This window comes from Mandrillus leucophaeus, unplaced genomic scaffold (genome assembly GCF_000951045.1).
Source record: "Mandrillus leucophaeus isolate KB7577 unplaced genomic scaffold, Mleu.le_1.0 Scaffold322, whole genome shotgun sequence".
In the NCBI taxonomy this organism is placed as follows: Eukaryota; Metazoa; Chordata; class Mammalia; order Primates; family Cercopithecidae; genus Mandrillus; species Mandrillus leucophaeus.
Genome location: NW_012103388.1, coordinates 2508181 through 2534912, shown reverse-complemented (window position 1 = coordinate 2534912; position 26732 = coordinate 2508181). Strand labels below are relative to the sequence as shown.

At 43.1% G+C, this 26732-nt stretch overlaps 1 protein-coding gene across 3 annotated transcripts; it reads left to right on the top strand.

Annotated features, from left to right (window-relative positions):
• Nucleotides 1–635: 635 nt before the first annotated feature.
• Nucleotides 636–20779, top strand: HRH4 (histamine receptor H4). Of its 3 annotated transcripts, XM_011988058.1 has the most exons (3): nucleotides 636–926; nucleotides 9126–9289; nucleotides 17543–20779. In XM_011988058.1, the coding sequence occupies exons 1-3, from the start codon at nucleotides 734–736 to the stop codon at nucleotides 18356–18358; spliced, it is 1173 nt and encodes a 390-aa protein (XP_011843448.1). In that variant the 5' UTR covers nucleotides 636–733; the 3' UTR covers nucleotides 18359–20779. The 3 variants fall into 3 exon arrangements, with proteins under 3 accessions (XP_011843448.1, XP_011843451.1, XP_011843449.1); XM_011988061.1 differs by lacking the exon at nucleotides 9126–9289; XM_011988059.1 differs by lacking the exon at nucleotides 9126–9289 and having other exon boundaries at nucleotides 734–926; nucleotides 17643–18358.
• Nucleotides 20780–26732: the final 5953 nt, after the last annotated feature.

The window sequence follows — 26732 nt, the reverse complement described above, 5'->3', positions numbered from 1 at the left end:
CAGATGGGACCATGAAATTCAGCCCCAATTACTCCATCATGGCCAGATGAGAATATTTAACTGAATCTACATGAGTTTTAAAAATGGCTGGGTGTGGTGGCTCATGCCTATAATCCCAGCACTTTGGGAGGCCGAGGTGGGTGGATCACTTTAGGTCATGGGTTCAAGACCAGCCTGGTCAACATGGTGAAACCCCGTCTCTACAAGAAATATAAAAATTAGCTGGGCATGGTGATGAGTGCCTGTAATCCCAGCTACTTGGGAGGCTGAGGCAGGAGAATTGCCTGAACCTGGGAGACGGAGGTTGCAATGAGCCGAGATCACACCAGTGGCCTCCAGCCTGGACAACAGAGCAAGACTCCATCTCCAAACAACAACAACAATGACAAAAATGAACCTTGTGTGGGCCCAATTTATTACCTATATGATGATTACATTTTATAGATTATATAATTTTATTCTAATAATGGGAGATGGATGAATCACAGTAAAATGTTTAAGGTAAAACATTTCACTGGTTTTTGGAAATAGTTTTTCAGTGTCAGTTAAAGGGAAACTGTTACCACAAGCTTACTTTATCAAGAATCAGGAAGTTCTATGAGATCAGTATTAGATTAAAACTGTCGTTTTGAGTAGAAGACTACATATTTTAGGTATCCGATTAGAAACATACTTGTCAGAATTGTCTGGCTGGATTAATTTGCTAATTTGACCTTCTTCATCATTTGATGTGATGCCAGATACTAACAGCACAATTAACTTATCACTAAGCACTCGTATTACTTTAGCGTTTTTTATGTCCTTACTAGCTTTTGCCATAATGCTAGGAAATGCTGTGGTCATTTTAGCTTTTGTAGTGGACAAAAACCTTAGACATCGAAGTAGTTATTTTTTTCTTAACTTGGCCATCTCTGACTTCTTTGTGGGTAAGTTATATGTCTTTATTTAAGATAATCTTTTCTGATTTTAATTTATCTCTAAAACCTTAAAATAAACTTTTGTTATTTCAGGGGACTGTATATGGTGGGGGAAAAATAAACCCAAAAAGTTTAAGTATTAAAGTTTGGAAGGGGGCTATATGGCACTGTAAGGGAATGTTATACATATGTAAATCCGTGTGGCAGGGGAATTTTCAGCTGAAAACAGTTTATTTTCTTTTTATAGAATAAAGATAAGTCCAGAACAGCTCCAAAATTTTAATGTAAGAGTTACTTGTTTCTGGTGCTATTTTCCTCGTATGTTTAGACTTATAAGTATTCCTCTTCAAGTAAATATGGTTTTCTCGGTATCACAATGTTGGAGTAATAAGAAATTATGTATATGCTAGTAACCAGTACAATCAGAAAATAGCATTTCAGATTTAATAATATGTTTAATAGTATTAATTTAATGATGTGGCATAGAATTTTGTAAAATATACCCAACCGTAAAGTACCTTGCATGTAATATGATATTACAGCATTATATCATCGTTAAGAGACCATAGAAATCAAACCAACTTTCTTTGAAAACATGCACTTTATAATTTTTCACTGCCTGATGATTATTTTTAAACAATGCTTATCATGATAAGTAGATGTACAGAAATGTCAGCTGATGATTATGTTTTATAAGAGTTTCTAGTATAATTTAATCTGGCATATTCAGATTATTTTTGTTTATAACTGCATAAAGCTTACATTTAGTTAAAATGAAATAAACACATAAAATACTTAGTTCATTCCCTGGAATACAGTGGTCACTCAAGAAATGTTAGTTCCTTTTTTTTATTTTAATTTTTCTGCAGCTATGGGTCAACGCCGACCTAGGTCACAAATGTTAGTATAGTATCTAGCCTGTATAATACTGCTAGGCATGCAAGCACTATTAGGTAATCAAGGGATCTATAGAAGATTAGGTTAGTCTCTTCCAGTAAGGTTTTGATGAGAAGAGTGGACAAGAGACGTTCAGAAATGACTATAGCAGTATAGAGTAACCCGAGACCCCACCAAGACCTAACAAGTGCTATGGTCACTTGGAGGAGGCATAAAGCACGTTTAGTTAGCGAATAAAGGCATTTAACATGAACTTTGAAGGATGGATAGAATTTCCGTAGTCAGAGATAGGGCGAAGGATTCTTTGCTCCAAGAATGAGCAAAGGCATGCTGGTAGAAAATCATTGCGCTTATCTTCCTAAGGGTGAGCTTGAGCTGGCTGGTGTGCAGATGGGTGCAGGGGAGCCGTAGAGATGAAGCTGAAATCTATAAAGTGAGGGCCTTTAAATACCAGCGTGAGTGTGGAGTGGAGTTTATTTGGCAGGCCTTGTGGAGATTTAAGGATTTTAAAACAGGTGAGTGGTTGAACAGATCAAAGCTTTACTTTAGAGGCATTGGAAGAGCCATAGGAAGTGGGGAAACTCGGCCGGGCGCGGTGGCTCAAGCCTGTAATCCCAGCACTTTGGGAGGCCGAGGTGGGCGGATCACGAGGTCAGGAGATCGAGACCATCCTGGCTAACACGGTGAAACCCCGTCTCTACTAAAAATACAAAAAACTAGCCGGGTGCGGTGACGGGCGCCTGTGGTCCCAGCTACTCGGGAGGCTGAGGCAGGAGAATGGCGTGAACCTGGGAGGCGGAGCTTGCAGTGAGCTGAGATCCGGCCACTGCACTCCAGCCTGGGCGACAGAGCGAAACTCCGTCTCAAAAAAAAAAAAAAAAAAGTTAAAAGTTAAAGGAAGTGGGGAAACTGGAGTGTGGGGTGGCATGGTTTCAGAGACCATCCTGCAACAATCTAGGCAGAAATCATGTAGTTAGGACCCGAGCTAGGATGGCTGGGGACAGCAGGCAGAGCGGCTAAGGCAGGGTGGAAGCAGGGGAGGGAGGCATCGGACAGGAAAAGGGAAAGCTGAGTTAGAGATGGGGTTTCTGAGACTAAGAACAGTATGGAGCTCTTCAAAGACACAGGAAGTATGTGGGCAGGGCGGCTCTGGTTCTGATGTTGCATTGAAAGTTCTGGAGAAAAATTCTAGTTTGGGAGATTGATTTAGGAGTCATGGCATAGAAATGACAGATAAAGGCAGCTAACCCATAAAGAAGTATTGAAAAAATGCACTATCTCCCCATTTGTTTCCTCAATTCTGTCCCTTCAGGTAACCAACATTTGCTGCTTGATGTAGATCCTTCCACATCATTCTCTGTGCTCCCATAAACATGTACAAATATACGAGTTTATTTATGTGAACATAGAGAAGGTTCCACTGTAAATACATGTATCCTTCACTTCTTCCTTCTTCACAGGATCCTGACTTTTAGATGACAGTCAGCACTTAAAATAGATGAAGTGTTTTTACTAACCCAAAGGGAGTGAGGTCCCAACTGCCCCAGTTTTAGGGTGGGATGGGTGAGACAGCTGAGAGAACCTGGGGCCTGAAGCTTTTGAATAAAGATGGTTCTAGGTAAAAGTGTCTCCATGTCTGGCCCAAGGCCGGCATCATGGCAGTCCCACCCTCAAGGGCTTGAGCTCGTCTTTGGAAAATAGCTCTGCAGATGTAGTTATTCAGCAGTCCTGGTGGTCTCCTCCATCAGCTGGTGGGTGAAGAAATAATTCTGATCATTTCTTTTGCTCCTGATTAAAGGAGTTGGGTGCAGGTCAGAGTCTCCATTCATCTGCCTGCCGGCCTCATCCCTCACATCTCCCCTGCTCCCTGCCAGCTTCATGCTGAGGTCTGCATATTTAACGCAGGGCTCACCATGACACAGCCCCGGGAGCATTCTGTAATAGGATTCAAGTTTGCTGCCAATGCTGTTCTTTCTCCTTTGCCATGCTGGGAAGAAAACCTTTTGTCTCTGAGCCGGGAAGAAGGCGTGGAGGCGGTGAGCGTGCAGGGTAGAACGCGTGAGAGGTTTTCTGCAGCTGTAAGCCATTGATTCTTAACATTTGGGGTCATGAGATCCAGAGCTCCAGAGCCGTGTGACAATGGCAGGGCAGATTAGACCCTCACATGTGCTTAGAACTGTGGTTTTGCTGGCTGAATGCCCTCTTCCCCCAGGTTTCAGAATTGGCCCTCTGCGGATAATCTAAATTTGTGGCACCTGAGTTGCTAGCGTCTCAGGCTGAATTTACTGTTGAAAGCAAAGATTTACTGAGGAAAACTTCTAGTACTAGCTATACCGGATGTTATATAAATATACATCATCTGTACACTAGTCTGGGAAACACATACTATCTATATCTACATCAATATCTATAAAAGTTTTGCCATGTGACCAGTCTTTCCATTTGTGGGTACTTTCTTCTCATCCCCATGTTGCGCTGGCATTTGTGGCCTGCATGACCATGTGTCAGATGGCTGGACAGGATCTTCAGCAGATAAGCGTGGTTGCTGCTATCAGAGCCTGAACCAAGTGTTCAGGATGGCAAAGTTTATCTTGATACCTGTATGCCCGAGTTCAGGACGCTTTCCTGGCCTTCTGTATTCATCTGCTCAGGCTGCTGTAACAAAATACCCTAGACTGGGTGGCTTAAAAAACTGACATTTATTTTCTCATCCTTCTGGAGCCGGGGACATTCCAGATCAAGATTCTGGCCAATTTTGGTTTCTGATGAGGGCTCTCTTTCTGGCTTGCAGACGGCTGCCATCTACCTGCGTCCTCACGAGGCCTTTCTCTGAGTGTGCACAGAGAGAGAGAGTGAACTCTCTGTTGTCTCTTCTTATAAGGACACTATTGGATCAGGGCCTCACTCTTATGAACTCTTTTACCCTTAATTTTGTTCTTAAAGGTCTTAGTTCCAATAAAGCCACATTGGGGGTTAGAGCTCCAACATGTGAGTTTGGGGAGGGCACATACACATTCAGGCCATAACACCCTCTGTGCACTCACCATCATCCACACATTCCTCTGGTGTCCCAGAGGATTTACTTGGGGATTTTAGCTCCTCCCATCTTTTGATTGCCTTTTCTCATGGACGATGTAGCTTCTTAGCTGGTTTAGAAAGAAGGGATGATGTCAAATGGGTGGCAATTTTAAAGCAAACTGGGCTTCTTCATCCTCATCTATTTGTTCATCCACCAATTATTTCTTTTGAAGCAGGCACTTTCGAGGTGCTGGGGATAAAGCAGTAAAAATACAGGTGAAAATCCCTGCCCTCATGATGATTCTATTTCTAATGGATGCAGGGGCATGGAGACAGACAATAAGCAAGAAAAATAACTGAGTCAAATTATATAGTATTTTAGAGGCTGATAATTGCTACTGGAAAAAAAAAAAAACAAAACGCAGAGAGGAGGGAAAGGGAGTGTGCTGGGAGTGGGGCTGCAATTTTAAACCCTGGAGCTAGAATTTACTTAGAAAGACACATTTGAAGGCTGGGCGCAGTGGCTCACACCTGTAATCCCAGCACTTTGGGAGGCTGAGGCAGGCAGATCAGTTGAGGACAGGAGTTCGAGACCAGCCTGGTCAATATGGTGAAACTCCATCTCTACTAAAAACACAAAAATTAGCCGGGTATGGTGGCACATGCCTGTAATCCCAGTTACTCAGGAGGCTGAGGCAGGAGAATCACTTGAACCCAGGAGGTGGAGGTTACAGTGAGTCGAGATCATGCTATTGCACTCTGGCTTTGATAACAAAGCCAGACTGTGTCAACAAACAAACAAAACAAAAAAGAAAGACATTTGAGCAAACAGAAGGCGCCCTTGGGGAAAAGCATTTCACGCCAAGGAACAGCAGGTGCGCAGGATCTGAGGCAGAAGGGTGAGTGGTGCACTGGAGGCCAGAGGGGCTGGGGTGGAGTGACTGAGGGGTGAGAAGTAGGAGTGGGACTGGGAGGTGGGGCATATATTTGTTTTCTTTTACTTTTATCTTAATCTTTTCAAGAAACTGGCTCTTGTTTACTTATCAGCTCCATTTCACCCAAAAACACAATTCCCGAATCGAAGGTGTAGAGACACTTCGGAGTAGGTATATGAGAGAAATAGTTCAGATTCAGTTTCTTTGCATCTCGTTCGGAATGAGCCACAGACATCTCTGTTGCTCAACAAGACAGAGGAACTGAGCATGACACAAGTACGGAAGCGTTACCTAGAATGCCGGGTGACAGCACAGCGGGGGTTACGAAAACCAAAGAAATATCCTGGAGCCTGTCTTCAGCTAACCACTGTTTCCAGCAGCTCCTAGGCTTTCGAACACACTCTTCCTCTTTTGTGTAAATGAGAAAGTGTGTGACAAAGAGTATTTACCTCCCACCCCCTGCCCTGAACTCTTAGTCAGTGGTGACTAGAATGCGTTACTAGTATCTTTCTTCTTTCTCATTCTGTGGAAGAAATGAGTTCCAGTGTTGAAAATACTCATGTTGGGAACATTGGAAGCCACAACCGTGGGCTGAAATACAATAAATGTCTGTTTGGGGGATACTTTGATTTACCTCAAGTGGACCTGGTGACCTACATTATTTTATTTATTTATTTATTTTGAGGCAGGGTCTCACTCTGTCACCCAGACTGGAGTGCAGTGGTATGATCATGGCTCACTCCAGCCTTGACCTCCCTGGCTCAAGTGATCCTCCTGCCTCAACCTCCTGGTTAGCTGGAACTACAGGCATGTGCCACCATGTCCAGCTAATTTTTGTATTTTTTTTTTTTTTTTTTTAGAAATAGGATTTTGCCATGTTGCCCAGGCTGGTCTCCAACTCCTGGGCTCAAGTGATCTACCTGCCTCAGCCTTCCAAGGTGCTGGGATTATAGGCATGAGCCACCACTCTCAGCCAGTGACCTATTTTATACCATAGACATACACACACACCCCCTGGAGATGAAAGACACCCTAAGGAAGTTTGCTTATCTTTAAAAATATAATTGAAACATGAAACAAACAGGTTATTTGAACTACATATAAGAACTGACCACGCAACTCTTCATCTCTACGGTGTCTCGTCTTTCATTTTTGTATGTAACCTAGGGACAGAATACTAGGGTTTAGCACTACCTTCCACTGGTTCTGAAACCATGCCGTTATAGCCTCATGTGGTCTTGTTTTTGGAGAATGCAGGCTTTCCTTCTTCCTTCCCTTTTCCTTTATCTTTACTATTCTTAATAATAGACTAATTTAGTTCTCATAAAAAAATGGGAATTCCTGGAAGTATCTGATACATTTGAAGTGACTCAACAAAGTAAGATTTCATCTGAGCTTCCACTTAATAGATCATATTCTTAGCAACTAATCACACTTGTCTGAAATGCGAATGCAATTAAAAACCCCTAAAAGCTAAAGGAAAGGGAACCTCATTTCGTCACTTTTCCGTTAAGCAGTTTCTGTGCTGGGCTGAATCACTGTGATAGAGCTTATCTATTTGTTCACACAGCGAAGAGTTGTAGGTAAAGTCAGAGGTCCTGATATCACAATCCCTGGTTTCACAAGCAATCTTCTCCACTTGCTAGTTGAGTGGACCTTGGTCTAATTTTCTCTTTTCTGAGCTTCAGGTTCTTTAACTGTTAACTCAGCATGGTCCCTTCCTCACAAACTTTCTATGAAGATGAAATGAGGTAACATTTGCAATGCACACAGCACAGGGTCTACCACATGGTAATTGTATAAAACATATTAGCTGTTATTAATTTAAGTGAAATGTACAAGTCATTGGCCAACTCTAGAGGTTGCAGGAAATACGAACATTGATTTGTGATGCGGCCCTCATCCTCAGGAGAGACAGACAAAAAAGATGACTATGATATAAAAGTAGAATGTGGTTAATGCATGAGAGAGGGAAAGATGAGCAAAGAACCAGGAAAGTGCAGAGGACAGAGGGGTCACTTCTACTGAGGAAGCTCCAAGAAAGACGACATGGAGGAGGTCACTTTTTGGCCTCAGTGAAAAATAAGAAGGAAGTGAATTGACTTTTTACTTATTTTTTATTTTTACTTTTTTGAGACAGGGTCTTTCTCTGTCACCCAGGATGGAGTGCAGTGGCACAATCTCAGTTGACTGCAACCTCCACCTCCCGGGTTCAAGTGATTCTACTGCCTCAGCCTCCAGAATGGCTGGGATTACAGGCGTGTGCCCCCACGCCCAGCTAATTTTTGTATTTTTAGTAGAGATGAGATTTCACCATGTTGGGCAGGCTGGTCTTGAACTCCTGACCTCAGGTGATCCACCCACCTCAGCCTCCCAAAGGGCTGGGACTACAGGTGTGGGCCACCATGCCTGGCTTGAATTGACTTTTTAGTAGAAGACAGGTGGACATTTTAGGAAGAAAGAATGATGTTGGCAGAGAAAAAAGAGATGTGAAAATGTGCCACATGTTTGGGAGAAGGGTGGTCCATCCTGTTTGGGTTAGAGCATGAAAAAAGTAAAGATGATTTGTGCTGCCTATGGCTAGAAATACAAGACCTGTACTTAATTTGGAAAGTGGAAAGGAGCCATTGAAAGTACAGTCACCCCTTGGTATCTGTGGGGGTTTGTTCCAGGACTCCCCTTAGATAGCAGAATCCAAGAAAGCCGAAGTCCCTGATATAAAATGCTGTAGTATTTCCATATAACATATGCACATCCCCCCATATGCTTTATTATTTATTATTATTTTTAATAATAGAGATGGGGTTTCACCATGTTGCCCAGGCCAGTTTCGAACTCCCGCCCTCAAGTGATCTGCCCACCTTGGTCTCTCAAAGTGCTGGGATTACAGGCATGAGCTACCCCTCCTGGCCCTTCCCGTATACTTTAAATCATCAGTAGATTATGTATAATACCAAAGACAATGTGAATGCTATGTAAATAGTTGTTATACCGTATTGTTTAGAGAATAATGACCAGAAGTCATTACTATTAGTCAAAGTCTATATGTGTCCGGTACAGATGCACTTTTTTTCCTAATATTTTCTGTCCGTGGTTGGTTGAATCCACAGATGTAGAATTCACGGATAAGGAGGGCCCGCTGTGCAACGTTCATGACCCCTCTTATAAAAATGGCATTTAAGGAGTGTGTAGAAAATCAGTCCTGAGCTGCTTGATGAAGTACCATGAATTTTTAAATTACAACCAAAGCATTTGTAGTGAATTCAGATATGTCATGGTGTTGTGTAGCCATTAAAACATGCCCATTTGTGTTCATTGATGTGTGCTATTTTTTTACACTTATGTTTTCCTTGTGCAGGTGTGATCTCCATTCCTCTGTACATCCCTCACATGCTGTTCGAATGGGATTTTGGAAAGGAAATCTGTGTATTTTGGCTCACTACTGACTATCTTTTATGTACAGCATCTGTATACAACATTGTCCTCATCAGCTATGATCGATACCTGTCAGTCTCAAACGCTGTAAGTCAAAACATTAATTTATCCGCCTTGGAAGATTGTGTGAATGTACATATGGGTCCCCAGGCAAAAATTCTTTTAAGCCTAATTTTTAATTGAATCGACAGGCCTTAGAGGAGCCCTATCCTTTAGTTGTCTGGCATAGAGTTCTTGCTGGTTGTTAGTTGTGTGATTTGGATAATTCACTCACCTATGTGCCACTAAAATGGGAAGGAATCAAAGAAAACCCAAGGCAAGTTGTCTCCACTGGTATATTGAGTCTATAGTAGACTGGATAGACATGACATTCATGACAGGTTTATGGGTTCTACTCCACAGACATATTGAGACCTGAATCTATTCCTCGGAATAGAACTTGGAGGGCAGTAGAAAGAATGCCACACTTTGAAATGTGATGAGAAAATCAATTCTGAATGGCCAAAGGAAAAGACAGTATATAGGGAAGCTACAGTTTACACAGTGGGACCAGCCAGAAAGATCAAGTTCTCGTGCCATTTTAGAACCTGTGCCAAGAAAGCTGGAACTTACTCAAGATTTGGAATAGCCTCATCTGCGAGTTAGTGGAAATTCTTAAGTCATACTAAATTTCTCAGCAATGGATCAAAAGACAAAATAAGGTTGACGTAAAGATAAGGGGGCCACAGAAATATGGGGCAGTGATCTGAAGCCTTGGAGGCCTAGATGGGAAACTTCCTTCACGCCCGTCTCAGGGACCCAGCTCTTTGGGGGACTGCTGTGTGACAGGCATTTTGCTAAGTCCCGGGATACAGAAGTGAGTATGCAGAGTTTCTATTTTATTTTTCTTTCCAACTTTTGTTTTGGCTTCAGGGGGTGTGTGTGCAGGTTTGTTATGTGAGTATGAGTAAGCCGAGTGTCACGGGGGTGTTGGTGTGGAGATTTTTTTGTCACCAGGGTAATGAGCGTAGTATCTGATCGGTAGTTTTTTGATCCTCTCCCTCCTCCCACCCACCACCCTCAGGTAGGCCCTGGTATCTGTTGTTTCTTTTTTTATGTGAGTCTCTATTTTTGATGAGCATAGTCATCTACGTGGAGGCAGATCCAGGAACAAGTCGGTTCAGTACAATGGACTAAGTGCTGTCCTGGGGTGTTGAGAGGACAGTGACAGCTCTAGCTTGGGACGATTGTGCAGCTGGAGGTTGACAGGATTGGAAGGTGTATTAGATCTGGCAAAGATAAACTGCTGTGACAAAGAGTCTCCAAAATGTGGAGGCTTAAGCAAGATAGAAGTTGATTTTCCTCTCACATAACAGTCCATGAAAGAGTGGATTCTCTGCTCCAGGGACTCACCCAGGAACGCTGCTGGCAGGTGGCTCTGCACCCTTTAGGGCAGGGACTGGCAAACCTTCGTGATCAAGAACCAGACAGCAAATAATTTTGGCTTTGTAGAACCTACTGTTTCTGTTGCAACTGCTCAAATATACCACTGTAGCCCCCAAACAGCCATAGATGATATATAAAAAAATGTACTTGGCTTTGTTCCAATAAAACTTTATTTGCCCAAACAGGTGGTGGGCCACATTTCTTTCTTTCTTTCTTTTTTTTTTTTTTTTTTGAGACAGGGTCTCGCTGTGCCACCCAGGCTGGAGTGCAATGGCATGATCTTGTCTCACTGCACTGCAACATCTGCCTCCCAGGTTCAAGTGATCCTCCTGCCTCAGCCTCCTGAGTAGCTGGGATTATAGGCATGCAACACCATGCCTGGCTAATTTTTGTGTTTTTAGTAGAGATGGGGTTTCACCGTGTTGGCCAGGCTGATTTTGTGCTCCTGATCTCAGGTGATCCACTCGCCTCTGCCTCCCAACGTGCTGGGATTACAGGCATGAGCCACTGCGCCCGGCCCATATTTGTTTCACGGACAGTAGTTTTCTGGCCTCTGCTGTAGGCCATTCTCCTCCTCTGCGTGGTCAAAGTCAGGTTGTTGTCATATTAGGTTCTGGACAGGAAGGAGAAAGGGAAGAAGTCTGGAGCAAGGGATTTTCTTATTTTTTTTTAACCAAGTAGTGCAGAGTCACACAGTCTTTTCCACTTACATTTTATTGGTGAAACTTAGTCACATGGTCCCATCTCGCCACAAAGGAAGCTGGGAAACTCTAGTTGAGCCACCACATAGGAAGGAGGGGAGAATGGATGTGGGAGGACAGCCAGCTATGTCTCCCCCTTAGCATCGCATACTTCATTGGCAGCAGGGTCCACCGCAGTTTGTATTGTATGTGGAGAGTGCAGATCAGCTTGGATAAACAATTCAAATGCCTATAGTCTCATATTTTTCAATCTGCTGGCCTTGACCCATTATTGATTTATGAAATCAATTTAGTGGGTTGTGACCTTTTTTTTTCAATGAAAAAAATATGGAATGAAACAGAATAGAACAGCTGGGCATGGTGACTCACTTCTGTAATCCCAGCACTTTGGGAGGCCAAGGTAAGTGAATCTCTTGAGGTCAGGAGTTCGAGACCAGCCTGGCCAATATGGTGAAACCCCGCTTTCACGCATGTCCTTGTGAGGAGACCACCAAAAAGCTTTGTGTGAGCAATAAAGCTTTTTAATCACCTGGGTGCAGGCGGGTTAAGTCCGAAAAGAGAGTCAGGGAAGGAAGATAGGTGTGGGGCCGTTTTATAGGATTTGGGTGGGTAGTGGAAAATTACAGTCAAAGGGGGTTGTTCTCTGGCTGGCAGGGATGGGGGTCACAAGGTGCTCAGTGGGGGAGCTTTTGAACCAGGATGAGCCAGGAGAAGGAATTTCACAAGGTAATACCATCAGTTAAGGCAGGAACAGGTCACTTTCACTTCTTTTGTGATTCTTATGTTACTTCAGGCCATCTGGATGAATACATACAGGCTTGGGCTCAGAGGCCTGACACCCACCTCTACTAAAAATACAAAAAAATTAGCCAGGTATGGTGGCGCTTGCCTGTAATCCCAGCTACTTGGGAGGCTGAGGAAGGAGAATTGCTTGAACTTGGGAGGCGGAGGTTGCAGTGAGCTGAGATTGTGCCATTGCACTCCAGCCTGGGTGTCGCAGCAAGACTCCATCTCAAAAGAAAAAAAAAAAAAAAAAAGGGAAAAGAAAAAAAAAAAAAAAAAAAAAAAAAAAAAGGGAATAGAACAAAATAAAAAATTAGAAAACATCAGAGTATCTTGTACATAATAAAAGTAAATACTGTTTTGTGAATACTTTCGTCTGTGTGCTTGGTTATGATATACAATATTATTTTACTTTAGATCACAGTCAAGTATTTGAAAAATAATGCTCTAATTCAGAATCTTTTCCATTTATACTTTCAAATTTTCCTTTCTTTCTGGGTTAACATTTCTTTTTAATCTCCTCTGGATGTTCCTAGGGCTTCCTTCTCTGGATGTCCCAGCTTTTGAATTTACTCTCAGGTTTGTGGGCAGAAAAGGGACATCTTACCCAGTTGGGAAAACTGTTTAGAGGTTACAGACAGATGAGGGATGATGCCCAGAGGGAATGTAGACTTTCTTTTTGTTTTTTGTTTTTATTTTTATTTTTTTTATTTCTTTGAGACAGAGTCTGGCTCTGTCGCCCAGGCTGGAGTGCAGTGGCACGATCTCGGCTCAGTGCAAACTCTGCCTCCCGGGTTCAAGCCATTCTTGGACCTCAGCCTTCTGGGTAGCTGGGATTACAGGCGCATGCCACCACGCTTGGCTAATTTTTGTATTTTTAGTAGCGATCTGGTTTTGCCATGTTGGCCAGGGTGATTTCGAACTCCTGACCTCAAGTGATCCGCCCCTGTCTGCCTCTCAAAGTTCTAAGATTACAGACATGAGTCACCATGCCTGGCCTGTTTTTTGTTTTTAAATCCTAGTCTTGCCTCCAGTAATTCCCCTGGCAATTCAGGCTGTAAACTTGGTGAGGGATATGTTGGCTAGATCCTGGGTCCCCAGTGCACAGCACAGAGTAGAATACATAGGTTTCCACAAGTGAATGTATGGATGCTGGCAGGGGTGCTCAGGTAGACCTTGTACCTCTGTTGGCGAATAGTTCAAATGCAGCCATATGAAAACAGAAGGAAGCCTTCGAAGACCACTGGGATCCCATAGAAGTAGCAGTGGGGAAGCTGAACTCTTACTGTAGCTGAAAGTACAGGAGCCAGTGTGATAGGGGAAAGGGATGGGTGGCCTGAGGAATGGAAATCTGACAATAATTTGGAAAAGAAAAGCCCAGTGCAGGTGGAGCACATGATTACAGTTCTCAGAGAGGTTTTCTGGAGGGGCAGATTCCGTGTGGCTGAAGTCAGAGTTGGGTGGGGAAGGACAGCAGGGCTTCATGGTAGCTGGAGGGAATGGGAATTAAAATGTACAAAAATGGTTTGGTGCAGTCGCTCACGCCTGTAATCCCAGGGCTTTGGAAGGCTGAGGCTGGCAGATCACTTGAGGTCAGGAGTTCAAGACCAGCCTGGCCAACGTGGCAAAACAAAGTCTGTACTAAAAATGCAAAAATTAGCCTGGCGTGGTGGCGGGCGCCTGTAATCCCAGCTACTCAGGAGAGAGAGGCAGGAGAATCATTTGAACCCAGGAGGCGGAGGCTGCAGTGAGCCAAGGTTGCACCACTGTACTCCAGTCTGGGCAACAGAGTGAGACTCTGTCTCGGGGGAAAAAAAAAAAGTATACAGAATTAAGATAGTAAAAGAAGGGTATTTCTTTACCTGCAAATGAAGAAAGAAACTTGACAGTAAAATCAAGACCACACGAAATCTCATTGCTGGGAGACTCACTGGGGCACTGTGTTTGTTTGCTAGGGCTACCATAACAGGACCACAAACTGGGTTGCTGAAAACAACAGGAATTTATTGTGTCACGGTTCTGGAGACTAGACATTTGAAATCAAGGTGCCGACAGGGCCATCCTTTCTCGGAAGGCTCCAGGACGTCTTGCTCTGTGCCTGTCTTTTAGCTTCTGGTGTTGCCAGCAACCCCTGGCATTCCTTGGCTTGTAGATGCGTCCCTCCAGTCTTTACCTCTGTTGTAACATGGTGTTGTCTCCCTGGGTCTGTGTCTGTGTCTTTGTTTTCTGATGAGGACTTATCGGATAGGGTGACCCCTAATTCGGTATAACCTCATCTTAACTGGATTACATCTGCAAACACCATATTTCCAAATAAGGTCACGTTCACAGGTACTGAGGGGTTTAGGACTTCACCATACCTTTTTGCGGGACATAGTGTAACCCACAACAGGCACTTAGAATGGTCCTGAAATCCATCTCATTACTAACACTAACAAGTTCTAGTAGGCCGCTTGGCCTCACCAAAAAAACCTGATTGACAGAAGGTGTGGATATTTTATACAGGCGGGAAAAAAGTAGGGTAAGAGACAGTGTCCTGAATAATGGGCATATTCTGTAGTGGGCAAGAGCCAGGCCACTGCGGGATTTCAGGGACACCACTCCAGCAGCCTGGGTCCGGATTCAAGCAATGCTTGAACTGTCTATCTTTCCAAAATGCTCCCCGGAGATGCGGAGATCAGCATCCTCTTCACAGCTCCTTGGCTGTCCATTATCTCAATTGACCTTATGCATAATGGAAGAGAGATCTCTTTCCAACATATTGTGTTATATCATTACCAAGGCTGAGCAGAGCAATTAAACACTAAATGCAGCTTTAGGACCATCTGGGTATTGTTACCATCTTCATAATCATTAGATTTAGTGCAAGAGATGTATTAATTAGTGGCACAGGAAGCAGAAGGCAAAAAAAAAAAAAAAAAAAGTTCATTGCATATGAGAGCTTGTGGCCAGCACCATATGCATTTTAGCTTAGCCTCAGAAATACCAGCACTTTGAGAGAAAACAACAACAACAACAACACAACAAATCCACCTCCCTACAGTAAACAAAAAACAAAACAAGAAAAACTTAGTGTTTTTATTTTTAAATTATTAACTAGCTTTTTTTTTTTTTTTTTTTTTTTTTTTTTTTTAACCTCCAGCCAATAGAGGTCTTCTCAGCATATACGATCCATTAAGGAAAGAGTGCTGGGCAATGCTGCACCCCTTTAAAACCTAAGAAACCACTGCAGAACGAGACTTAAGATTTTCAGAAAAAATATGACACAAGAGGTAGAAAAAGGAAGCATGTTCCAATTTCATGGATCCATTTTTTTTTGCCTGTGAGTGAGGAAATCAGAGAAACATGGAACATGAGAGCTGAAAGGAACCTTGAAACCTTACTGATTTTTTTTTTTTTTTTTTTTTGAGACAGAGTCTCGCTCTGTCACGAGACTGGAGTGCAGGGCCTCCATCTCAGCTCACTGCAACTTCTGCCTCCCTGGTTCAAGCTATTCTTGTGCCTCAGCCTCCTGAGAGCTGGGACTACAGGTGCAAGCCACCATGCCTGGCTAATTTTTGTATTTTTAGTGGAGACGGGGTTTCACCATGTTGGCCAGGATGGTCTCGATCTCCTGACCTCGTGATCCGCCCAAAGTGCTGGGACTATAGGCGTGAGCCACTGCACCGGGTCGAAACCGTACTGATTTAAATGAGGTTCAGAGAGGTTGTCTGTTCCAGGTCGTCTTAAAGAGTTCCTTATCCCTCATATAGAGTGATTGATCTTAGGGGTCTTTAGATTGAGAAGACATTATTAAAGATTTCAGGATTGACATAAGGATTGCGGGTCCTGTGGTAGGAGGGCAGTCCTCACTCATAGAATCTCATTTTCCTTTATAGAAGCCTGTCCTTGTGACCAAGGGGAGTTAGAATATTCTTCATCCTTAAAAAAGATGGTGGCACTAGTCACAGTTGTGTCTCTCAAAGTGACTGGTCATCACAGCCTTGACATTGTATTTGTCAGGCGGAAACGCTTGCACAAAGAAGTGACGCGCGTGAGCTAGGTGGGCTCAAGTTTATAATTACAAAACTTCGAGAGGTTAAGACAGGAGGATCACTTGAATCTGGGAGTTCGAGACCAGCATGGACAACATAGTGAGGCATTATCTCTACAAATAACACAAAAATTTAACTGGGTGTGGTGGTGTACATCTGTGGTCCTAGCCACTTGGGAGGCTGAAGCAGGAGGATCACTTGAGCCTAGGCAGTCAAGGCTGCAGTGAGCTGTGATTGTGCCACTGCACTGCAGCCTGGGCAACAGAACGAGACCCTGACGCAAACAAACAAACGAACACCAAGAAGTGACTTGGTAATGCTTAATAGCAATGCAGTATTTATCTGCAGCAGGTTTAAAATTCTTTTTTGGGCTGGGTGCGGTAGCTCAAACCTGTAATCCCAGCACTTTGGGAGGCTGAGGTGGGCAGATCAGCGGAGGTCAGGAGTTTGAGACCAGCCTGGTCAACATGGTGAAACCCTATCTCTACTAAAAATACAAAAATTAGCTGGGTGTGCTAGTAGGCACCTGTAACCCCAGCTATTCAAGGGGCTGAGGCAGGAGAATTGCTTGAACTTGGGAAGTGGTGGTTGCAGTGAGCCGAGATCGCGCCATTGCACTCCTGCCTGGGCGACAAGAGTGAGACTCTGTCTCAAAAAAATAAAATAAAATAAAAACTAAAAAAAAAAATCTTTGTGTCTGTGCTCAATCTTCTCGGTAGTGATGAGAGTCCTTTCTCTTTCTGATTCTACCTTGAAGTCTCAGCAAAAACCACAGAGTAGATTCTTTCTATGTATTGGAATCAGATAAGGCAAGGGCTTTCAAACTTTTTTGACTGTGACTACATTGAGAAATGCATTTGGTGCTGCGATTCAGAGGAACTGCATTTCTCTTGAAATATATGTATCTCTATTCCCAAAGACATATTGCTTTATTTGATGAAACATCATTAAAGAACACCTACCCTCACTATATGTGATGCATTCTGATATCAACTATTCTATTTCATTAAAAAGATCTGGTCATGCTCAGCCTGCAGACTGAGCAATACTGTGGTAAGGTGCGCCCAACTTCAGTTGTTTGACATTCAGATTAGTGTCAATTAGGAAAACCTGCTTTCTTATTTTACACATTGGCTTTGACATTTGCTATAGCATCAGGGATTTAACCTTGAAGGTTACAGTCTAGTCTTCTCCCCTTGAAACCCATTAAGAAAGTCTGCATCTTGGCCCAGGCTCCTCTGAAGTCAAACCCTCTGTCCTGGTCCACATCATGATACCCAGGTTAGTTAAAGTCTCCATCCTTTGCACATCCCTGAAATTTCTAAGGACTTGTCAGATACTTTATGCATCCCATATACATTCATTATATTGAAAATAATTTGTTTGGTCTCTTCTAGGTGTCTTATAGAACTCAACATACTGGGATCTTGAAGATTGTCACTCTGATGGTGGCCGTTTGGGTGCTGGCCTTCTTAGTGAATGGGCCAATGATTCTAGTTTCAGAGACTTGGAAGGATGAAGGTAGTGAATGTGAACCTGGATTTTTTTCGGAATGGTACATCCTTGCCATCACATCATTCTTGGAGTTCCTGATCCCAGTCATCTTAGTTGCTTATTTCAACATGAATATTTATTGGAGCCTGTGGAAGCGTGATCATCTCAGTAGGTGCCAAAGCCATCCTGGACCGACTGCTGTCTCTTCCAACATCTGTGGACAGTCATTCAGATGTGGACTATCTTCAAGGGGATCTCTTTCTGCATCGACAGAAATGCCTGTGTCCCTTCATTCAGAGAGACAGAGGAGAAAGAGCAGTCTCATGTATTCCTTAAGAACCAAGATGAATAGCAATAGAATTGCCTCCAAAATGGGTTCCTTCTCCCAATCAGATTCTGTAGGTCTTCACCAAAGGGAGCATGCTGAACTGCTTAGAGCCAGGAGATTAGCCAAGTCACTGGCCATTCTCTTAGGAGTCTTTGCTGTTTGCTGGGCTCCGTATTCTCTGTTCACAATTGTTCTTTCATTTTACTCCTCAGAGACAGGTTCTAAATCCGTTTGGTACAGAATTGCATTTTGGCTTCAGTGGTTCAATTCCTTTGTCAATCCTCTTTTGTATCCATTGTGTCACAAGAGCTTTCAAAAGGCTTTCTTGAAAATATTTTGTATAAAAAAGCAACCTCTACCATCACCACACAGTCGGTCAGTATCTTCTTAAAGACAATTTTCTCACTTCTGTAAATTTTAGTAAATTTCTCACTTCTGTAAATCTCACCTAAATGGATTAGGTCTGCCCTTTATCTTGCCCTTTTCATTCTACCAACAGATCTGCACTTTGAAGTCAATGGAAAATTACTCCAGTGAATAATAGCAGTATAATTATGACTTGATAATATTTTTGTAAACTTGTAGTCATAATAGTACTATATTCTTCTTAGTCTTCACCTCTTCCTTGTCTTTTAGATCTTTATATCATGCTGATTACAAAAATCCAGTTTTGTTTTCTATGTTCCATGTATAATACAATCTCAAGTGAATTTCTCTTTTTTATTTTATAGTAACAGAAACTTATCCAGTTTGAAAATCATTCCCTAAAGCATTGCAATAGGAAAAAGAACCTCCTGGCTGGTACTGCCCAACTCTGTTCTGATCAGTGGGTGGATGAGGTAGGGTTTGAGTTGGCAAGAGCAGGGAATGGGGATGTGCCCAGGTGAGCTCCTGTGTGTGTCCAGATTTTATATTCCTAATCCCAGTAAGGAAGAAAGCGTAGTGTGGGAGAGGAAGGACTTGATGATGGCAGCTCTCAAAGGTCCTCAGTGAAGTTATTTTGGAGGCCCTGGTGGTCACAGGATCAGAAGGCAAGGGATAGGCAATTGTCACCAATGGCTGAAAGTATGGCTTGTCCCATTTCTTCCTGTTCTCTTCTTTCAGCTTCCACATCAGCTTCCTTTTGTGAGAAAATATGGAAGAGGAAGGCTAAGAGATGCTGAAGGGACTACATGATTTAACTAGATAGACCTCGTGTACAGTCACTGAACTAGTAGATGTCAATAATTATTATTTTTTAAAAATTTTATTTGTTGACTGGTCATGGTGGCTCACGCCTATAATCCCAGCACTTTGGGAGGCCAAGACAGGTGGATCATGAGGTCAGGAGATCTAGACCATCCTGGCCAACATAGTGAAACACCATCTCTACTAAACTACAAAAAATTGGGTGGGTGTGGTGCTGCATGCCTGTAGTCCCAGCTACTCGGGAGGCTGAGGCAGGGGAATCGCTGAATCTGGGAAGCAGAGGTTGCTAGCCTGGCGACAGAGCAAGACTTTGTCTAAAAAAACAAAACAAAACAAAACTATTTGTTTAAAACAGCATACAGCATCTTGCTTTGTCTCCCAGGCTGGAGTGTAGCAATGCAATCATAGCTCACTGTGGCCTTGAACTTCTCGGCTCAAGCAATCCTCCTGCCTCGGCCTCCCAAGTATGTAGGACTACAGGTACTCGCCACCACACCTGGATAATTAAAAAATTATTTTTGTAGAGATGAAGTCTCACTGTGTTGCCCAGGTTGGATGTCAATAATTATTAAAAAAAAATTTTTTTTAAAGTTTTTTTGAGACAGACTCTTGCTCTGTCACCCAGGCTGGAGTGCAGTAGCGTGATCAGGGGTCACTGCAATCTCTGCCTCCCAGGTTCAAGCAATTCTTGTGCCTAAGCCACCTGAGTAGCTGGGATTACAGGTGCATGCCACCATGCCTGGCTAATTTTGGTATTTTTAGTAGAGACGAGGTTTTGCCATGTTGGCCAAGCTGGAATTTTTTTTTTATTTTGATAAGACAGGGTCTTGCCATGTTGGTCAGCCTGGTCTCAAACTCCTGGGCTGAAACAACCCTCCCGCCTTGGCCTCCCAAAGTGCCTGGATTATGGGCACAAGCCACCACAATAATTATTGCCTGGATGTCAATTATTATTTTAAAATGTTGTTGTATTTATTTAATGTTTTTAATGCATGTGCCCAATATTTTACATTGCACTACTCAGAGATATTCCTTTATTATGTAGTTAGTATAGATTATACTTTACAGACGATTCACATTTTATTAGTTTGGTGATGTTTTGTCCTTTTTAAAAATTTTCTTTTGAGATGGGGTCTTGCTCTATTCCCCATGCAGGAGTGCAGTGGCATGCTCTCAGCTCACTGCAGCCTTGACTGCCTGGGCTCCAGCAATCCTCCTACTTCAGCCTCTGGAGTGGAGTGGCTAGGACCATAGGCACTTGCCACCACACCCCACTAAAAAGATTTTAAATTGTTCTCTTTCTTGTAATGTTCTCTGCCTGTCTTTGCCACAAAATTTCATTTTTCTCATAGTTAATTTCATCTCTCCAATAAGATTTTAATGGTTTTTCTTTTATAACTTTGCAGTTCTTACACCGTTTAGTCATTTTCATGTTTCTTAGAAACTTTAAACCTTTGATTAACTTCAAACATTAAAATACAAAAGTCTTTTAAGTACATGAGTGCGTAGAAATGTACATAATGTTTATATACCCTTATGCCTTATTAAAGTTCAATATGAGAAATATGTGTTTAACGTTCAATAATAATTTGAAAAATTTGAGAAGTAAACTCTCATAAATGCACACATTTTTATAAACTTGCTACTTGTGTGTTGTTGATTTTAACATTTATATAAATTACTAGTTGTGGATTTCGAGTGATCACTGGGGGCTTGAACGTTCATGGAATGGAGTGGTCCTATGAAAACGTTTCCCAGTTGAACCTCAGGGGGGTGCATGCCCAACAATTCACATGTATTTTCTAAAGTATTTATAAAATAGAATATATATTGTATTTCATTCCATCTAAGATGCTGTCAAGATAAGACATATTGTTATTTTATTTACTATATTAGTCTGTTTTCACACTGCTGATAAAGGCATACTCAAGACTGGGAAGAAAAAGAGGTTTAATGGACTTACAGCTCCACATGGCTGGGGAGGCCTCACAATCATGGTGGAAGGCAAGGAGGAGCAGGTCACTTCTTACATGGATGGTGGCAGGCAAGGAGAGGGAGCTTGTGCAGGGAAACTCCCATTTTTAAAACCATCAGATCTTGTGAGACTGTTTCACTATCACCAGAACAGCACAGAAAAGACCCACTGCCATAATCCAATCACCTCCCATCTGGTTCCTCCCACAACACATGGGAATTATGGGAGTTACAATTCAAGATGAGATTTGGGTGGGGACACAGCCAAACCATATCATTTACCATTATGAAAGAGAAAATGCTGCAAATTGTCTGATATAATACTTTAAAAAAATCACATTGACAGTAAGCTTCATTCTGATTTTAGAGTTGAAATGTGGACAATCTGCATCTTAGAAGTGATGAAGTATGATGTGTGTGTGATAAGTGAACTGAATGTGGCTAATCCTCTATGAAACAAGAGTTTGAAAAATAAATCCTATGATGGTACATGCATATATTCATTAAACAAGTGTTTATTGAAGGTCTATCATGTATTGGCTATTTATTGTAAAGATGCCTGTGAACCATGCTGATAGGGTTTAGATTCTCCAGGAACAGGAATTTTTCTTTGGGGTTCTCTTAGTACACCACCAGGCACTCCATAGATGCTCAGTAGATGCTTACTGAAAAGGCATACATGAGGCATTTTCATTCAAACAGAAGGTGAATCCTAGCTTTAGAATTCAAGTATTAAAATTTGCACTAGAGGAACTTTAGAATATTTTTTCCATTATAATAAAAGTAATGTGTACTTATTGTAAGAAGAAGAGACAATACTAAAACAATTCCCATATACAGAGAATAGCCATAATTATTAGTTTGGTGAATGTATTAGTCTGTTCTAGCATTGCTATAAAGAACTACCTGAGACTGGGTAATTTATAAAGAAAAGAGGTTTAATTGACTCATAGGTTGGCAGGCTGTACAGGAAGCATGTCTGGGAGGCCTCAGGAAGCTTATAATCATGGCAGAAGGTGGAGAGGAAGCAGGCATGTCTTACATGGCTAGAGCAGGAGGAAGAGAGAGAAGGGGGAGGTGACACATTTTTAAACAACCAGGTCTGTTGAGAACTCACTATCATGAGACCAGCAAGGGGGAATCTGCCCCCATCATCCAATCGCCACCAGGCCTCTCCTCCAACATGGGGGATTAAAATTTGACGTGAGATTTGGGCGGGGACACAAATCCAAACCATATCAGTGTGGATATTTCTAAAGAAAAAAAAAGGTAATCTCGTTTTTTGAAAATATATATTTGCATATGTAAATTTCTTAAGATATCTTCAGGCAAATGCTTTCATAAAATGAAGCCTTCTGTTCTAGAATGAGTAATTACTGCTCTCTCCCCCAAACATGGCTGGCTTATAAAATCTGATTTTTAAACACTTATTTGCTCATCTTAAATCCAGATCCAAATCCACTGGCATAATTGGCAGAACATTCCTAAGAAATTGGCTCCTAACTATTGGCTTCAGTTGGTGTGTATAGAAATGGACTCCTGAAGAGTGAAGAAGGGCTTTGGGATATAAATGCTGATTAGGAAAGACACTGTAGGTCAAGCGTTTTGTTTTGTTTTGTTTTGTTTTTATTTTTATTTTTATTTTTTTTTTTTTTGAGACGGAGTCTCGCTCTGTCGCCCAGGCTGGAGTGCAGTGGCCGGATCTCAGCTCACAGCAAGCTCCGCCTCCCGGGTTTACGCCATTCTCCTGCCTCAGCCTCCCGAGTAGCTGGGACTACAGGCGCCCGCCACCTCGCCCGGCTATTTTTTTGTATTTTTTAGTAGAGACGGGGTTTCACCGTGTTAGCCAGGATGGTCTCGATCTCCTGACCTCGTGATCCGCCCGTCTCGGCCTCCCAAAGTGCTGGGATTACAGGCTTGAGCCACCGTGCCCGGCCTGTTTTTTGTTTTTTAGATGGAGTCTTGCTTGTCTCTCAGGCTGGAGTGCAATGGTGTGATCTTGGCTCACTGCAACCTCTGCCTCCCGGGTTCAAGCAATTCTTCTGCCTCAGCCTCCCGAGTAGCTGGGCTTACAGGTGCCCACCACCACGCCCAGCTACATTTTGTATTTTTGGTAGAGACGGGGTTTCGCCATGTTGGTCAGGCTGGTCTTGAACTCCTGACCTCAGGGGATCTTCCAGCCTCAGCCTCCCAAAGTGCTGGGATTACAGGCATGTGCCACTGCACCTGGTTGGCCAAGTGTTTTTATGAATCATGAAGATTTCGACAGAAGTAGCTGAAGTATCCTAATAGCGATTTTTTCTTTTTTTGAGATGGAGTCTCACTCTGTTGCCTAGGTTGGAGTGCAGTGGTGCAATCTAGTCTTACTGCAGCCTCTGCCTCCTGGGTTCAAGTGATTCTCTTGCCTCAGTCTCCTGAGTAGCTGGGTAGCTGAGATTATAGGTGCCTGCCAACACGCCCCAGCTAATTTTTGTATTTTAGTAGAGACAGGGCTTCACCATGTTGGCCAGGCTGGTCTTGAACTCCTGACCTCAGGTGATTTGCCCACCTCAGCCTCCCAAAGTGCTGGGATTATGAGCATGAACCACCACATCCGGCCCTAACTGGGATTTTACAGAACAATTTCTGTGGCTTTTTGGTAACAATTTTCCTGTAGTAAAGATCTTGGTATTTGAAGAAACCGTTTTTCACATTATGAGTTCAGAAAAAGAAATTCTAGCATACAAAGTACATTTTTATTCTAATAACTGCTATCAGTCAAAGTTGAACGAAGAAAAGAGAAACATGTTAATTATTTCAAGCAGAAGAAATTTAATGCGGAGAATTGGTTAACCCAGAGATTAATACTTTGAGAAAACAGATAACATCTTTAGGCATTGAGAGAATATAAGGGGAGAAGTGATGTTATCAAAACCTAGGATCTTGGAGAAGTATCGGGAGGACTGACGCTTGGATTTCTGATTGATTTGTGATGCTTTGTGGTTAGGGCTTGGGCATCCCAAAGGGTGGGGCCAGCTGGTGCTCAGATTGCCACATGGGGTTGAGGGGACAGCCGTGACAGCTGCTGCTGGTCGCTCGGATGGGGTGCATTGAAGTAGGAGGCTTGCTGTGCACTGCTGCTGGAGGGATGCCAACTCACACTAGAAGCGCTAAGTGAGTTTCTTCTCAGGATCTCCCATCTTCCTATTTCTTGCCAGTGTTTTCCATTGGTGGAAGCTGACTGAGAGCCAGCTGACAAGAGTCTGAGAAATAGGTGTGACTCCTAGCTCCAGCCTTATGGTGTGGTGTCTAAAAAAGCGGGCTTGAAGCTTGTAGGCAACAGAGAAATCACTGGCAAACGCATCGTGTGTTTAAGCATAATAAAGTAGAACTTTGGCCTTTAGGGATTTCACACCTACAGTTTCAACTGCACCATCAGCAGCCCACCACTCCGTAACATATTGTAATCTGTAGTTTTCTTTTTCTTTTCTTTTCTTTTTGTTTGAGACAGAGTTTCACTCTTTCACCCAGGCTGGAGTGCAGTGGCACAATCTCAGCTCACTGCAGCCTCTGCCTCTTGGGTTCAAACCATTCTCCTGCCTCACCCTCCCAAGTAGCAGGGACTACAGGCGTGTGCCACCATGCCCAGGTAATTTTTGTATTTTTAGTAGAGATGGGGTTTCCCTACGTTGGCCAGTCTGGTCTTGAACTTCTGGCCTCAAACGATCCACCCGCCTCTGCCTCCCAAAGTGCTGGGATTACTGGTGTGAGCCACTGCCCCGGGTTAGTAATTTGTATTTTTCTTAAGGCACTAATTCAAATCACGTTCCATTAGGTGGATATGCTGAGTGACGTGGCTGCTAAACCCAGCACCCTTGTTCCAGTGAAGTTTTCTCTGTTCTTGTTAGCAATGCTTATGAAGTGTCTAACATGTTTGTGTGTTGGTGATGGAGGTGAGGGAGGAATGAGGAACTCCAAGAAGGTGTGGAGCAGCGGCTCAGCTCTAAAATCGGTGAGTTCACTCTACATTTCATAACAGAGCTTCCAAGAGAGTGGTTCATGGATGCGTCTGGTCAATATGATGAACTGAATTTGTTGTCATGAATTATAAATCAGAAAATTTCTCCTTAAAATTGGGATTTTAACTTTTTTTTTTTTTTTTTTGCCTGAAAAAATTGAAAGATTCAGTAATATTGGGCCCACATTCCCTCAAGAAAACAATTTGCTGAATCTGGTAGTGGACAGAGACACCTGTCAGCCCCCAGGGTTCCACTTTTCCTCATTTAGGCCTTTTAATCTACCTGTCTCTTCCCTTTTGATATCTAGATTGCAACCCCTACTCTACAAGTAAAAAGAAAGTGATTCACAACATTATTTTAGTGAGTACCCTGGAAAGTACAAACATTGCCTTTTCTGTTGGAAATTTTATGTTCTCAGGGGTCCATCCGTTAGGATTCCCTTGGATACAAACGATAGAAACACAATTTGAACCACCTGGGCAAAAGTGAGCTAATTGGCTTTTACAACCAAAGTACCTAAAGACAGTGGTGGGAGTTGACCCCAGGGATGGCCAAAGCCAGAGACTCCAACAACTTCATTTTCTCAGACTGGCTTCTGCACAGGGCTGGAACGATGGATGCCTGTGTTTCTCTTAAGTGGATAGAAAAAGGATCTCTCCTAGTAACATTGAGAAAAAAAAAATGCTGGAAAAAATCAATCGAATGCCCAGCTGGTGTCTTGTGCATGTCTCTGAACCAGTCTCTAGAGGGGAGGGTGGACGCCAGGACTGCCCACCTGTGTCAGTTCCTCTTCCTGGCAGGGAAGTAGGATCTACTCTTTTCAAACCAGGTGAGCAGAAGAGGGAGGAACAATTTCCTCAAATGAAGGCGTATTCGGTTACCAGAAGAAGAAGGTAGACAGTCTGGGCAATATAGCAGAACCCCATCTCTACAAACAAATTAGCTGGGCGTGGTGGTGTGTGCCTGTGATCCCAGCTACTTGGGAGGTTGAGATGAGAGGATTGCTTGAGTCTGGGAGGTCTTAGGCTGCAGTCAGTCATGATCGCACCACTGTGCTCCAGCCTGGGCGACAGAGCGAGAAAGAAAAAACAAAAAAGGAGGCAGAGATAATAAATATCTACTCTCAGGGGTATTCAAAAATTGGAGCTGTCATGATCTGATTGTCTTCCTCGTACATTGTGCAGACCTTCCACGATGGCCACAGCCTTTGCACTATGACTGTATTCCCACCCTTTGCACTCTGGCTTCGTAACTCCTTCCATCAAGAGTGACTTGCTTTGGCCAGCAGACTGCTGTCAACAGGCAGTGAAAGTGACACCTTGCCAGTTCCAAGCCTAGCCTCAAGAAGCCTGTGCCCATCTGTTCTATCTCTTGGCAGTTTTCCCAGCTTCCAGGTGAACATGCCCCAGGCTAGACTCCTGGAGGATGAGAGACCACGTGGAGGAGAATCAAGGCGTCTCAGCTGAGGCCATGTTAGACCAGCCAGCCTCACTCAAGCTAACTCAGCAGCTTATTGAAGATGCGTGGGCAATCCCAGGCAAAATGAGGCCAGCTGAAGGAAGCCTACCATGGCCTAGACAAGAAGAACCACCCAGTTGACCCAGA